We start from the raw sequence: 15,878 nt of genomic DNA, 5'->3' as shown, positions 1-15,878 counted from the left end.
AAGCATAACATTTAGTATCTGGAGCACTTATTCCTTATCAATTAAGCGACATATTTAATTGCACTTTAAAAAAGTATGCAATATATATTTCTTTGTGAACAGTGTTTGTTCGGAATGACATATAATGAGGTGTATTTCCTCAGCAGTATCACACTTTATACAACCAATCATTATGGATAATAAGTTTATCATACTTGCAAAAATAATTTCAAATTCAAATAATTATGTTAATACTAATTTAACCTTTTCCAATTCAACAGTTGAAGCGTAAACAGTACTTCGCGTTTGACCATTTTCGTCAGATGACTGAAATTTCTAAAATGATAATAAATTTTATTTTTAGGAAAAACGAGAATTACTTAAAAGTAAATATTAACTTTATGAAACATAAATTTAAAATACACATTATTAATATGTGAGAGTTACTAATACAATGTGATTGATTAAACTGAAATATATGTATGAGTAGGTAGATACGAAGCTGTAGACTGTTAGTCGAAGGTTCTGCCTTTTCTAACCATTAAGCCACCACACTCATAAAAGAAAATTTTATTTTATTTAAAGTCAATTATTGTTTAAGTTGTCTTATTTGTTTACTCTCATTAAAATTTTTTTAGTAAAACAAGAGTATTAATGATCAATTATTATTATGATTATTCTCATTGTAATTATTATTATTATTGGTCATATTAATAATATGGTTATATGTTTAATGGTTGCGGTGTAACTTAAAGCTCTCCTACACTATTATTTACAGAGTTCATCTACAAACCTTTGTTCTTGATATTTTAATCATTGTAGTAAGTATATATCAATTAGCCAAAGCAACATTTTGCTATTTTACTTACTTACTTACTTACTTACGCCTGTTACTCCACGTGAAGGAACATAGACCGCTCATCAGCACTCGCCATCCAACCCTGTCCCGGGCAATCCTTTCCAGCTCCTTCCAGTTGTTATTAATCCTTTTTATATCTGTTTTTGTTTCCCGACGTAATGTGTTCTTTGGCCTTCCTCTTTTCCGCCTTCCTTCAGGATTCCAAGTTAGGGCTTGTCTCGTGATGCAGTTCGACGATTTGCGTAGTGTATGTCCTATCCATTTCCATCGTCTTTTCCTAATTTGCTCTTCAGCTGGAAGCTGGTTTGTTCTCTCCCACAAAAGGCTGTTACTGATTGTATCCGGCCAATGGATGTTTAGTATCTTGCGTAGACAGCTATTTATAAATACTTGCACCTTCTTGATGATGGTTGTTGTAGTTCTCCAAGTTTCAGCTCCGTACAGTAGAACTGCCTTGACATTCGTATTGCAGATTCTCACTTTGATATTGGTTGAAATTTGTTTTGAGTTCCATATGTTCTTCAACTGTAGGTTAGGTTTCGGCAAAGCGATTCACGATTTAAGGGAAGATAAATAGTGGACTAATCTGGGCCATCTGCGACCGATTCTGAGCCATATCATACAACGTCTTCAATTATCGCTCACAATAATCACATGAACTCCAACCAAATAGTTTACATCTATCTAAATGGTTCAGTAAAACAACCAATGATTTCAAGAACTAATACCATATCATGGTTCGGGAGCCTCCATATTTATTCCAGTCTACTCAATTTTCAAACACTGTGCGTAAGCGATACATTTGATTTATTTTGACGGATATTCAATAGTGTTTTAAAAACAATACTTGGAATTATTTTGCTTTGGAACAAATAGACCAGTTTTTTATGATAATAAACTTTATTGTGAATATTAAGAGTTCTGTGACCAAACATAACATAATATCTTATCTAGTGAACCGTTTGAGATTGCAATCACTGAGTATTTTAATAATCCTGGAGCTTATATCCCAACAAAACATCTGATAGTTTTTTTCTCTAGTTGTTTAACATTGCTTTTGTTCTACTTTTTATTTTCGAAGTCAGTTATCATCCCAAAATCGAATCACTTAATAAACCACGCATAAACCTGAAGAACTATGAGGTGGAAGTATTTTTATCCTAGAGCTTTTCGATAATATTTACGTGTATCTATCGCTCTACAGATTAAATTAATGACATAACACTTGGAACAACATACACAATATCATGGTTACATACTGAAAAAACTTCTTTCTGCAAGTGAACATACATATTTACATCCATACAAGTACATGTAAAACTTTAATTGACATTAAGTATTTTCAATTTTTAGCTACAAATGTTAGTAATTAATAAATGACTGTATCATTTTAGTAGTTTGCTATTAATAATACATTCATGTTTATGAATGATGAAAGCATACGTAGTTTCACGTGTACATTAGATATAACACACACTTTTTTGTTTGAATTAATGTACAAGAGGAAACTAAATAGCTAAAAATTTATTGGTCATTAAATTTATAGGCATATTGATAAGAATTCCATCATAATTACTCAACTCTCTGTATGTTTTTTTTATAAAATGTAAATGAAATTTCTTTCAATATCCAATAAAGTTAACATGTGATAAAAAATCTCAACTACTTAAAATTTCAGTGTGTACGACAATAATAACAAAATGATGAATAACTTATTTGATTTTTATTGTAGCTTATATTAACTATGATTGCTATTATCACTGATATTACTACTAGTGCTGATACTATTACTGCCCTCCTTTTAATATTTTCATCTCTCTGAGCTGATTTGGTGTTGTTACTTGAATCGATGCTTCCGACTGACTGACTGGTTCTTTGTCGTCTTTTCATATGAGACGTTTCTTTTCTTTTATATGTGTATCAAAGTAAACAAAAGAATGATTACAGCAAGCACCATTGAATATGCTGAGATGTTTATATGTTAATTTCTCCGGAAACAAATTTCATTCGCAGAATGATTAGAAATCAAAGGGTATTGTTCCGTTTGCGAGATATAAAAGTCCGGTGGTCACAACCTTCTGGTTTTGCGCAATATACACCTATGACTTCATTCAAGACTGAACCTTCAGGCTTCATAGAGAGCATACTGTTATATTTGAATACTCCTTTGTTTTCAATGGATTCCAGACGACATTAGTTCACAATCACAAAAATATTAAATAAGTCGTCTATTAGCCGTGTGGCTTTCATAAAATAGGAAATTTCGATCGTTTATTTGCAAAGTATGTTAAAAACTCTTGATAAAAATAAATCTTAATGATTGAATTCATGAGTCGATATAAGCTAGATCACCGCTGAATAATTGGAAGCACTAGATGACCTTTCGTCCTAGTATGGGACTCCTCAGCATTACAGAGAAGCTGTGACTAGAGGAGTCCGATCCGAATCAGGTAGAAACAGGTATCTACCTCAGACAACGGATGGATGGTTACGCAAGATCATGGATCGATTGAAATTAGACAGTAACACCGTTGGAAGCCGGCTCAGTGGTCTAGAGGTTGAGCGTTCGCGTGCAAGATCGGAGGTCTTTGGCTCGAGTCCCGCATGCGGGATCGTGGATGAGCACTGCTGAGATGTCCTATACTGGGACAAAACGACCGTCCAGTGCTTCCAAGTTTTCACTGGTGGTCTAGCTTACATCGACTCGTGAATTTAACTTCTAAAATTAAGTTAAAACTCATTCTGATGAAGAATAAAATTTATCCATCTTCTATATGTCAGATACCAGTTAAAATAATCGTTGAATTTATTATCCTTAAATTAAAAAATTAATCGTTTTCTTAGTTTGAAGTGTTGATTAAGTTATTCGTTCAAATCCTTAGAAATCTTACTCCATATATCCAACTACTTTGTATACGACAAGTTAGTTTCTATTCATTCACAAGTGTTTTATATTGTTAGGAATGCCTGGATATTTTAGCTGTTTTGTAAATATTTTCTTCTTCAAAGACGTCTCTTCTAAAAGTTGTACAAGTGTAACTAAGTCCGCCGTAAATTTATGGTTTAGCTATTATCAATGAAATAAAATTATATGGTCAAAGCAAAAATGGTCATGATAAGAATGGTAAATCTATTTTTGGGTATGAAAAGAGATTGTGTATTAATCAGCAAAGTGATATAAAGCTAGGTGTCGATTACATAGACTCAAAGAATTCCAAAAAAGTTAATCATGTGAAATAAATCAGCGACAGGAAATGAAAATGGTGGTAACAGATGTATACAAAGGATATCAAAGACATTAATAAAACTAATAACAAGAAATGAAGAACGTTGTATTATGCCTATATAGAAATAAGAGGATAGACAGATTGCATTTTCTGATGTTAGGGAGATATTACTTGTGTTTTTCTGTTTTGTAGTGTATTTCCTTTTCAGTATGTGAGTTTCTAACAAACTGTTTTGTATAACAGGCATGTTAGCACTTCGTCTTAACAATCGGGTTTGACCGTAGCGATTTTCTTAAGGGTAAATCTTGATGAAACAATATTATTTAAATAAATCAGATATTGGAAAATAAAACTATTAATTAACTTGGATCGTTTATTAGGCAGGATACTTTTGGGATATACATTTGAGTAGAGTGCACTTTGGTGTTTACGGAGTAGTAGTGCCAGTCCAACCGGAAGGACAATCATAGATTCATTTCCAAGGCAATGATCATTTCTTCACATATTAATGAGTCAGTTGCTGTTTATAGATAATCCGGTTTCTAAATGCTCATCCTCTATTATTTTCCTTGAATGCATTGTTTAGGAAGGACTTCCTTTTTACCCATATTCTCCCTCTCTGATATTCATATTCTACATTATTCTATTTGTATTATTTACAGGAAGAGTATAGCTACACATTGAGTTTTATCGTCAAATCTAACCGATTTCTTCATTACATAGTTTAGTAAAGTTCTTTAAATAAGCAAACACATTAAATACAGTTGAAATGCCAGATAAATCTAATTTGGTAATTATACTTATCGACCGATACTTAAAAGCGTCTATGGCTACAATAACTTCTGCTACCAAACATACACAAGATTAGTGCTTTCTGAGGATGGGTTGGAGAATGCTGCTCCATTGGGAGTAACAAGCGTAAGTAAAGTAAGAGGGTGCAAAATAACAATTGAACAGTATTAGAACAAATAGGAAGTTAATTAGTTGACTGGTACCTATGATTCAATCCATATTTAAAGGAAATTGGGTGAAGAAACATCGAAACTCTCAGTAATTAAATCTTTAATACATTTAAACTTAATCTCAACCATAAAGTATTATATCTAATAGGTTTACTGATTATACGCTTTAGGTTAGTTAACTAGAGTGGATCAATACAACCTAAATGATTGAACAATTAACACTGGTTTATTTAACAAACAATCTTTATCATATCGAATTACATTAATAAATTGGTCATAAATATTTCATAGTTCACTTGAGGTTTGGTTTAACTGAATCGCATATTTGACTATCAGGTGGGAGAGATAAATAAACATAGGTAACGAAAACTTATTAGTGTATTCCAACATCAGATTTCTTGAAAGTAACTAATGTGTACTTTAATTTTTGCTAGAAGGAGGAAAATTGGAATAGTACACACTGAGAAGATCAGGTCAAAGGATTCAGTTGGATTAGAAATAATTAGAATTTAGACCTTGGGTGAGGTCTTTTATGAAGACACTCTGGATAATATAGTCATATTAACAAGGACTCATTGTTACTCTCATCACTCAGTGAAGCAAAAAACTTTTACAGCAAAATATCGTCTGATATGTGTGTATAAAAAATGGGATTGTAGAGAGTTTTTATTACAATACAGATCAAGGATCTCTCCTTTAACCTCAGTTTAATTTACACCTCAAACTTTTTGAAAATGCAGGAGCTAAAGAATAGAAATCCGTGAACATAAGACAGAATCAGGTTAGGTAGTATTGATGCGTTTACTTAGAAACTGGCGCTTTAAATCTTTATAAGACAATGTGTCTTTCTATTTATTAAATCGAAATCTTGGGTCTAGCCCGGTATGAAGCTACAGATATGTACTTCCGAATAGCGTTCGAGTGGGAAAAAAGATCTACAGTGCTTCTCAGTTCTCTACAGTTCGCCTATTGACATCAGTTCATGAGAAAAGCTGTTTATAAATTGTGCAAAAATTTTCACAAAATCGCTTGAGTAGAAAAGCATTTTTAATGAGTTGGGGTCGAAAGCAGTATAATCTCATTGATTATATTTAAAAGATTTGTAATTAAAAGTTAAAAATTTCTACTCCTTTTAAAGATTACTTATTTACTTAATTAACTATTCTCACGGAATAATTCACTACAATATGAATAGAGAAATTATTTAGATCAAATAGTATTTTATGCGTGTTTCTTTCTGTCAGTAGACACATATGTTGTTAAGCAGTAAAGATTCGCTAGTGACCACGTAACTGAGCATAAATCATTCAGACTGCATAATCTAAATTTTAATTTGTAATATGGTCTGTTATGACACATAATTCATAAAATGAAATGGCTGTCTTGTACTCACTTAATACCAACAATTATTTCAATGACATTTGACGATCTCCACAACAATGAACTAAAACTTACCATGTGTCCACTTGTGACTAGCTCCGAAAGGGAGTTATTTGAATTCTAATGAGAAGCCGTGACCAGTGGAGCTCAACCATGTCGGCTGAGGCAGTTATCCATCGAAAACAATGGAAGATTGTCGCGTGATATAGTGGATTGGTTGAAGTTAAACAATGGCATCGTTGGGAGGCTGCCCAGTGGTCTAGAGGTTAAGCGTTCTCGCGAAACCAATGGTCTTGGGCCCGAGTCCCGTATGTGGAATTCTTGATGCGCGCTGCTGAGGAGTTCCATACTGGGATGGAATGGCCACCCGGTGCTTTCAGTTTTTTGGTGGTCTAACATTGGTCGGTCCATGATTTTAATGAAACAGTTATTTCGTTAATTCATGACTTACAGTTGAAATTGGTGCTTTTTTACACAATACATAATCCATATCAGGAAAACAATAAAAATGTTGAACTTGTCAGTCTGAATATACTGCACTGATTATCAAAATAGAATTTTGTCCGTGAACTGACGAACTGATGTGGAATAACTGTTTTTCTGACACACAGAAATAATTAATTCATGCTACCTTTTTTATAATATACATTTACGAAATTATCCGAAGGGTATAAATTCAGTATTATCATATTTAAATAAAAATCTTATTATTAAGATAGCTGATATTTATGAAGCCAGTATCTATGCGAACCCTTGATTTTTATAAAAATATCCACAACAATATTGGTTAACATGAAGATTCCAGAAATATTTAACGTACAGTATATACGTGAATTGAAGATAAATTATTTAATGAAACAGTTATTTTTACAATAATGCAGATTATAGAAACTAAATGGTTATTTGGAAAACATATTTCTAGTAACTTTTCATAAAATTGCGTTTTTCTTGCTAAGGGATTTAACAGTTAATTCATGTAAATGAACTACTATTCAAAAAGATATTGGCAAATTTTTGTAAATGTGCATCCTGTGGTTATTTAAAACCTAGTATGGAGTTGTTAGATTCGACTACTTTCCTCTATTAATCATGAAATCAAACTAATCGTTAAATCATTGTCTATAAAGTTTTCCTCAATGAAATTATCCACTGTTTATTCATGAGTAGGTAATGCCTTATCGTATTTTGAGTAAATTACAAAATATATTACTTCCTCTTATTGAAGTTCACAGTATGACTCCCCACAGCTAATAATGATTTAACTCTTTGAAAAACTGAGTAGAAGTGGAATTTTAGTGGACGTATGATTTAAAATAAATACAACAAAGTCGTACGAGAAATAGTTCATGTTCAAATGATGACTTTTAATTTAGTAAATTATGTTAAACGATTATGGTTTACTTTCTCCTTCTTCCCAAAAACGAAATTAAAAATGGGTTAATCAGCTGTTGACGAACCCCCCGTTTAGAATAGGAGCATAATTATTGCAGAAGAATAGTGAGCGCTCCTCTGAAAAAGAGCTTAACCACATATTACTTCTTTATTAATTAGTTGTCACTTTGATTATTATGGTAGGTATTACGGGATGAATATTATACTGTTATCGATCGAGAAAATGTTAACGTTACTTCCGATGATTTGTTTACTGTAGTTAATGTCATGTTCTTAACCTGAACACTGTTTTTACTAACGGTTCCAGCTATCTCCTATCTCAGGTCATCCTACTGGATGGGATAAAAGGTGGCTTTTTAAAGAATAGGGAGGACAAACACGTTACTTGTGTATGACTGCTGATTTGAGCAATGTTGGTGATAGAGGTTTACCGGGTAGGTTTTGCGAGAAAATCACAATCTATAGTTAAAAACTAGGTGTGACATGGCCAAAAATCGGTAATAGTAAAGTGGATGAAATCATTTTAGATCCTCCTACACATTTCAAACCCTTTGCTATACCAGGCCATAGTATCTAGACCAAAGCTTTCGTGTTACTCATTAATAGAGAACGATAGTCTTCATTTTATGTAACTAAATCAGTAATATGGGATTTCAGTCACTTCGTATGCAAAACTGCTTAATTTCTCTGGAAACTAATTAGGAAAACACATAGATTAGTGAAGTTTTAGTTTTCAACAGTTAAAATTAATCCAGGACCCTTATTGCGTGAGTTACTGTAATTACTTGGTGGTATTTAAAGGACTCATTCTTCTGCCATATTTTTTTTCAACTTTGGACGACGTGTGTTCCTATCCTTCTTGGCACATCATGCTTAATTACCTTCAACTAAAACGTAAAGATTTCATTCATACTATTATCCTTGTTATTTTAAAACATTTACACTATATCCTTATTTACAATAACCAACATTTGTCCATCTGAAAAATAACATCACAATTTCAAACTATTTGGTTCTTACTGACCCTTAGCCGCCCATATTTTTCCGTACGTTTTAAGCAGTGTGGTGATACTTTTAATTTGTTCTGTCCAAGTTTTAAGTAGTCAAAAGTAATGTTATTCATCGGCAAGATTGTCCAAAGGTCAAATGGTCAGAGTTAGAAGCAGTGCATTTACCAAATAAAGTTATACAATTATACTCGCAATTTGATGTTACACTAATTTCGTTGACATAAATTAACTACCAACATTTAATTATATAAATCTGCAGCTCTACGACTCAATTGTCTAAACATTAACCGATGACAAACAGTCTTAATAGTTGTATCAATTAATGACGATAAAGATCAGAAGCTAGATAATACTGTTCATAGGCCAATATACATACACATGATGGGATGTTAGCACATCAAAATCATTAATAATCTATTTTGATATTACTTACATTATTCGTTAAAATCTTGACTGCCTGACATTTTGAATTAAATGCTTTGTAAAGAACTTCAAGTTCTGACCTCAGAACGGTACATTCCTGTGGCATAAAGTAAAAGTAAAACGACATTGATTAGTGGTAAAATAATTTTTATCAGATATCTCTTCTTGCCAATTTCCCTACAATATATTTAAAACATTGCAAGATAATTATATATGCAAGTAGTGACATCTGAATACTGGTTAGAATGAGCGGGAAGCTTCTGAAGATGTTTTTCAGGCTGACTATCGTTATCCGGCATATAATACTCTTTTTGATGAAGACAACATGAGGTATGAGGCATTTACAACGATGAATTACTTAGTATATCGCCACATAGGACTGGTTTATTATGATCCCGAAAACGTTGCCAAAGGTGCTGTATTTTTATTTAATATACCAAGATTTTTATGTGCGTTGGATTTTGCTGCACAAAAATAATTTATTCAAAGCGATCAATTATCAGGGAATGTTAACGCGAATAATCAACCAAAGCTTAGAAATAACTAGGTAACAGTGTCAAATAGAAATATGAGTTTCTAAAACAATCAGCTTGAAGCTTTATGAGACCATGATGATTTATTGTTGCCTTTATATAGAAAGATCTGTTTTTTATACATCAACAAGGAGCTATTCAAAGTAAAAAATGGATGGTTTACCAAATACGTGAGAACATTTGGTATTTATCTGGGACTTTCTGAATATGAAAACGATTTAAACAAATATCTCAAGGCGGAAACTAACGTAATTTTATGACATTAGCCGGTTAAATTTGCCATCTGCTTGATTTATTAGAGTTTGTACTAAAATAGGTGGGTCGGTTTGATTTTGTCAATATATTCTACTTATGATCATAGAGGGGCATTCGATCGTGGGACACATCAGTTCTTTTTGTCCTATTATATGGTTTTAAATCATAACTTCTAAAAAAGGAAAACTAACAATGAGCGCTTATGGGTGTTTTTGAACAGATAGAAAAAGGCAAACAAAAAAGCCACATGGTGAACACTATTATGAATGGAGCAAAAACAGCATTCAGGTGGATAAAATCGAACTACAGCACCAATATAGATGAGGTACGTTACATTTGTAATATTACTAACAGCTAAGACCAGTGACAGAGTTTAATCGAATAAGACCTAAGTGAACCTAAAGAAACCAGATTTCAAGCTAATACATCTTGTCTAACGAATAAAATCTACTAAATACACTTATCTAGGGATCTAAATAATGTAACGTGTTTTATTTTTATTGTTGCTACTATTTTAGGTGTTTGAAAAGGAAACAAAAAATGCTACTTGCTATCTATACTAAAAATCTTATTCAAAGCGGAAAAGAGGTTTAATTTGAAACAGTCATTGATTTTTCTAATTATAGTAAACAACGTCTAAGGTTATTGTCTTATTTGCTTGCCAGCTTTTGGGTTAGAAACCGTCTATAGATAAAAATCAGTCATATTCCCGTAAAATAGCTCATAAAAAATCTTTTAGTATATCAACGAAAAATTATAATTCAAAGCATTTTAAAGACACTTACAAGTGAAACACCATGAAGTCTAGAATGCAAATCACGAATTACTTTCATAGAGTTTTCTGTTAAGCCATTTTGTTCTTGTCCAGTAGTACACAAAAGCATGCTAAAGCAGAAATCATGCTGACAAATTGGACAATTAAGGCCCGTTTTTGATAACCATAGTTTAGTACCAAACTTTGAGTCCCTTGGTTCAAGGATTGGACTCGATTCAGAATCTCTCAATAACGATTTTTAGTTTTAATAAAACTTACCATTGAACGTTGCGTATGAGCTTAAACTGCTGCTGTTATTTACGAAGTTTTGTCCACCAGATCCGTTCAAATGACTTTCTAGGACATCTTTTTGACTGTTTGTCCACATTTGTACAGAACGTTATTACAGATCCTTGAGAAAGTAACTAAAAAAATAACCATGGGGTGAGGTCTATCAGTTTAAATATTTTTTCAACTTATGCCGAGCTTAATTTTTGTAGTTTTTAATCAAAAGCTGCTTTCTTAAAGAACCCCTTGTAATTTTTTTGCCAACAACTGTTGTTTCTCAAGCATATGAAGAGGTTAAAGAAGCTAGGTGAGGTAATCTTGAATTCTTAATTATTACCTTAGCACAGTTGTATCGGTAATAAGCTGATTTAGTTGAAAATTCTTAAAGTTTAATCATTTGATAGGTACTATTTTCTGACTTAATAAATTTCCTTGGCAGATGCAGAAGAGTTTGCCATCGCCAGGTTTTTAGCCTGTTTGTATATACATGATTTATCTACACAAATTAGCGAGCACAACACAAGTTATCGAAAAGCATCAAATACAAACCTGAAAGTTAATAGTTCTTTGTGAAAATCTTGCCACCGCTCACATAGAGACTACAGTGGAATTGATTCAAATATCCAGGTCCATCATTATATCACTGTTAATCAATTTCGATTGCTAAATGATATTTCATAAAACCGTTAGTGCACAACATATTAGTAAATAGATCACAGCATTTCGTTTACTACGTAGCAACCTCTACTGCATAGTGCGTAAATCTTTATTAGCTTAGAGGAATGGGAGCATATAACCGCATAATAACTTAAAAGAAATAATAACTGGAATAAACTTGAAGGTTAACAAGAGAAAGGTATAATTATATAGATGAATTCGAATTTTTTGATGATCTACTCTGAATCATAATTATGTAAGTAAAACTAAATTCGTAGTTGAACATGCAACTGAGAAAACTTTAGGAATTTATTTCATTTATCATTGCGGAGGATAAATTACAGTTGAATGATACTATGTTTAAATACTTTAAAATCCATAACAATAGGTGATGCTGAGAGATTTAAATATAAATAAGCTCAAAGCAGTATCCGATTATTAACCTCCACAGTCGGTAATGAGCACGTAAACTTAAAAGTAATGCAGTCACCTCTTTGATATAACCTCCGAAACTCATCACACAATTCACAAGGCTGCATATAATTTGTCCTTTTTATTCAAGTGAATGACTAAAACAAAAATATAAAATCAATTAATTTACTCATTAAAACTCTACTTTTCACGGTACAAACGTCTTTTAAACCCGTTACTGGGCTAAATGGTTGAATAACAATATTATCAACAAGACAGTATATTGATCAATAACTCTGAGATCTAATGCTTTTATGTAAATTTATTGTTTTTTGAAGTCTTTCAACAGGTTAACTTTCAACTGTATCACTTCTGGTAATCAAACTCACTGTCAATTTACCATGTGAGGCACGTCTTCGGTGCTGACTTAAAGTAACAAAGAAATTGAAAGACTACATAGTCTCAAATGAAGATAACTGTGTTTTTACTGTCTGTAACCACAGTGAACCCATACTGCTGAACATTTTTTTATACTGTAAAGAAACTGTTTTATGAAGAATCGTAGATATCTCTTCTAGTATCATTGGTTCAAAGGTATATATCGAACTGCATTAGTGAGGAATTGACATGAAATAACCCCACCATGAAGTGGAGAGATTTGTCTTACATTTCCTAAGCTCTCATCACGAGGACATTTATCTCTGTGTATACACGGTCTTTCTCTAGATTTAAGTGATGGACTACAAAAGTTTATTTAGCGTTGAAGTGTGGAGGCAGTTCACAATGATCATGAGAGTTATGAGGTATCCTATTCACTGTGATCACATCACTGCTTATCTACCAGCAGAGGTTGAAATTTCGGCGCTTCCAGGCCAGATGGAGAGGGTTTATTTCTCACTCTAAGTACCTTTTATAGTCGCTTTGTCTGAACTCTTCAGAAGGGTGTGATACGTCTCTAAAGCCTCACATCCAGTATTACTAACAGTTTGGAAACCGAAATTATCGGTCCTTATTATTTTATGTTTTTAATAAATAAAACAACCTGCTGAGTAAATACTATTTTATGACAATGAGCTATAACAACTACGAAAGCGTTTGTTGTCCATCGGCATTACCCAAAAAAGAAACAGACCAAAAGTGTATCCCTGAGTAGTCTATTTTTGATAATCTTTCCTGTTTTCCATAGTCCATAACTGACAGCTGATAAATTCGCTTTACTAAATTAACTCATTCTGATCTTGGTGAGACGATTGTTTGTTTATTACTTGGTTAATAAAAAATACTCAATTGCCATTCATTATCAATGCTACTAAAGATTGGACCCAAGCCGGACAGAAGAGATTACATTTCGAAGAGATGTTGTTGTACTCTGATCAAGGAGGAGAACGTGCTTCGCACACATAAGAAATTGCACTGGTGCTGTCCAGAGAAGCACGAAAAGCACTTACAAGATGAGAATCGTATGGAAACTGGGTCATGTGGTGCTTGTATGAACTAATGGTTCTTTGTACTTGACGATTGCCTGATTTTGAGTTCTAAATACAATACGCTTGTTTGTTCTCACCTAGTTCTGCTTGGTTTAAATTGAGCTATTTCGGGGATTCATAGTTCATAATTCAAATGCTTTTGATCACATTGGAGTCGCGATGGAACATTTGATGGGACAGCTGAACCTACATTCAACTCTTGGTGTTTTTGAGGATTATATGGAAAGGTTCGAAATCTGAACTTTGACCAAGGAAGATACCAAGGATGTTAATGTTGCGGCTCATTTGCTTACAGTCATCGAAAAAGAAGCCTTTATTCTACTAGAACGTGGAGCATCTTTGGGTTACTTCTATGTCAGATGTCACTACTTCAGCTAGAATGTTGTCAGGTCTTTCTGCTTTTTCAGTCTTCATTTGTTTGATGGCTGTTCTGATCTCCCGATAGCATGAATTCTGCCATTCTGAGCACGAACAAATGTACTATACTTGAAATCCTAAATCAGATAGTCATCAAGTTCAAAGAAATCATTAATTCATACAAACACCACACCCACCAGAGCTTAAATGAGAATCCGAATTTCCTGTGTCTGTCAGAATTTGTAACGGATGTAGACTCTGTATGATCTAGAATATACTCATTAGTACCAGAATTAACAAGTAAAATAGGAACAGACTCACCTGGGTCCTGAGATTGTATACAATCACCACGTCGGTTGTGTACCGAAACCACTAATATCTAGAATTTGAAGTATAAACTTTCCAACACTATCCTCCCGATGATTTGACGTTGAATCTTCACATTCCCAAATTCTAAATGATATTGCTTCACTTAAGGCATATTTCTTAGAATCGACTTCATGATAAGGATGAACAACAGCTGATATGAAATCATCCGAATTGTAGCCAAAGTCCAACACCTTTATGGTTCATACCTCGCATTGAACAAGTTTCCCACAAGAAAGAAATGCATTATGAGGACGAAAAACATTTGATATAACATCAGGACTTGATTTTTCTGAAGTATTTCCCTAAAATTTACTAATAATGTCATTGAGTAATGGATCATTAGAAAAATCAACATCTAGCAAAACTGCACCGGATTTTCGCTCATGATTTGATCCATTCAAAATATTTTCCTCATATTTATAAGGAATTCTATTACAAATATACTAATCATCAGGACAAACTATATCCTTCAATAACATGAAGAAATCCGATAGGAAGTTGGTTGATTAGATACTTTTGTCTCACAATGATTCTGAATGTCATCTAATTATGCACTGCTGTGTGGCTCTACACTGCTTTTCGGAATCGTGGATAAAAACAAATGATCATTAGAAATGTAGCGTGGCGTCGAGTCGGGATTGGCTATGAACACCGCTACCAAGAATCATGTGCCAAATAAATCAGAAGGCAAAGGTTGAACGTAACCAAATAAATCCATAAAATCCCCGAGAAGCCAAATATCAGAAGGCAGTTAATCGACCAAGTCGAGATATATTCGCTGGCGATCTCGTGGCATCAAAAGGATACCGAGATCGTGCCAGGATACAAACTTGGTTACAGAACGTAACCGAATTCGCGCGAAGTCACAATCAAAGTGTAAGTATAAGAATGGAAGCACAATATAGCTGTCATTAGCACAGTCAAACAAAAGCACATTAAACACTAGTACAGTTGGTTATAATAATAATTGTTTTTATTAAACCAGTCGTGTTCTCGTGATAAATGTGAGTCACTACAGAAACATTCGATTCAATAGGATGGGAATTCAAAAAAATCCGTCATTGTTTGGAGCGAAAATAAACATTGGTATTACAAACTGACTGAATGTGTCCAATTTTACCATATTTAAAGCATTTAGCACTACAAAATACACATGAATCACGTGATACCTGCCGATGCGGCTTCAGGCGTCTGTTTGTGATTGGGAGATGGGGTTATAACTAACTACCATATTTGAGAAACGTATATGACTAAAATTCTGAATCACCATGATTTAGTTTTCATAGTGAGTCGTCCTCTGAAAACAACAGCTGACTGATTTTCAGGTTAGATGCTCTAGAACATAAGGCTTTTGACTAAACCAAGTAAAATTGTGTTACTCACGAGTTGAACAGCCTTGGAGCAGTCTTGATTAGAATATTCTGTACATCTCCCAAGCTCCTGCCTAAAAAGTACATAGGTTTGTCTCCATGTGGCTTTAAAGACGTCTTGAAAGTTAGATCTTTTCGTACTTTTATTAAGCAGATTTGTAGGTG

General features: G+C 33.3%; 1 protein-coding gene across 3 annotated transcripts in view; it reads right to left on the bottom strand.

The window, feature by feature from the left end:
• Positions 1-12,272, bottom strand: part of CCDC88A_3 (Girdin) — a gene marked incomplete at its 3' end in the record, with an annotated part of 33,337 nt that extends 21,065 nt beyond the window's left edge. Inside the window, exons 1-5 of one of the 3 annotated variants that reach the window (XM_051215235.1) lie at positions 12,210-12,272; positions 11,054-11,199; positions 10,806-11,017; positions 9,243-9,329; positions 244-315 (exon numbers count right to left, since the gene is read on the bottom strand). In XM_051215235.1, the coding sequence (XP_051073651.1) occupies positions 244-315; positions 9,243-9,329; positions 10,806-11,017; positions 11,054-11,162 (480 nt within the window). In that variant the 5' untranslated portion in view covers positions 11,163-11,199; positions 12,210-12,272. Of the gene's footprint in view, positions 1-243; positions 2,459-9,242; positions 9,330-10,805; positions 11,018-11,053 lie in introns of those variants that run through there. The other 2 variants (XM_051215233.1, XM_051215234.1) reach the window with 2 other exon arrangements.
• Between the last annotated feature and the right edge of the window lie 3,606 nt (positions 12,273-15,878).

The sequence above is a fragment of the Schistosoma haematobium genome, chromosome 1 (genome assembly GCF_000699445.3).
Source record: "Schistosoma haematobium chromosome 1, whole genome shotgun sequence".
Lineage (NCBI taxonomy): Eukaryota > Metazoa > Platyhelminthes > Trematoda > Strigeidida > Schistosomatidae > Schistosoma > Schistosoma haematobium.
The sequence above is the reverse complement of the archived record's forward strand: the minus strand, read 5'-3'. Positions and strand labels throughout refer to the sequence as shown.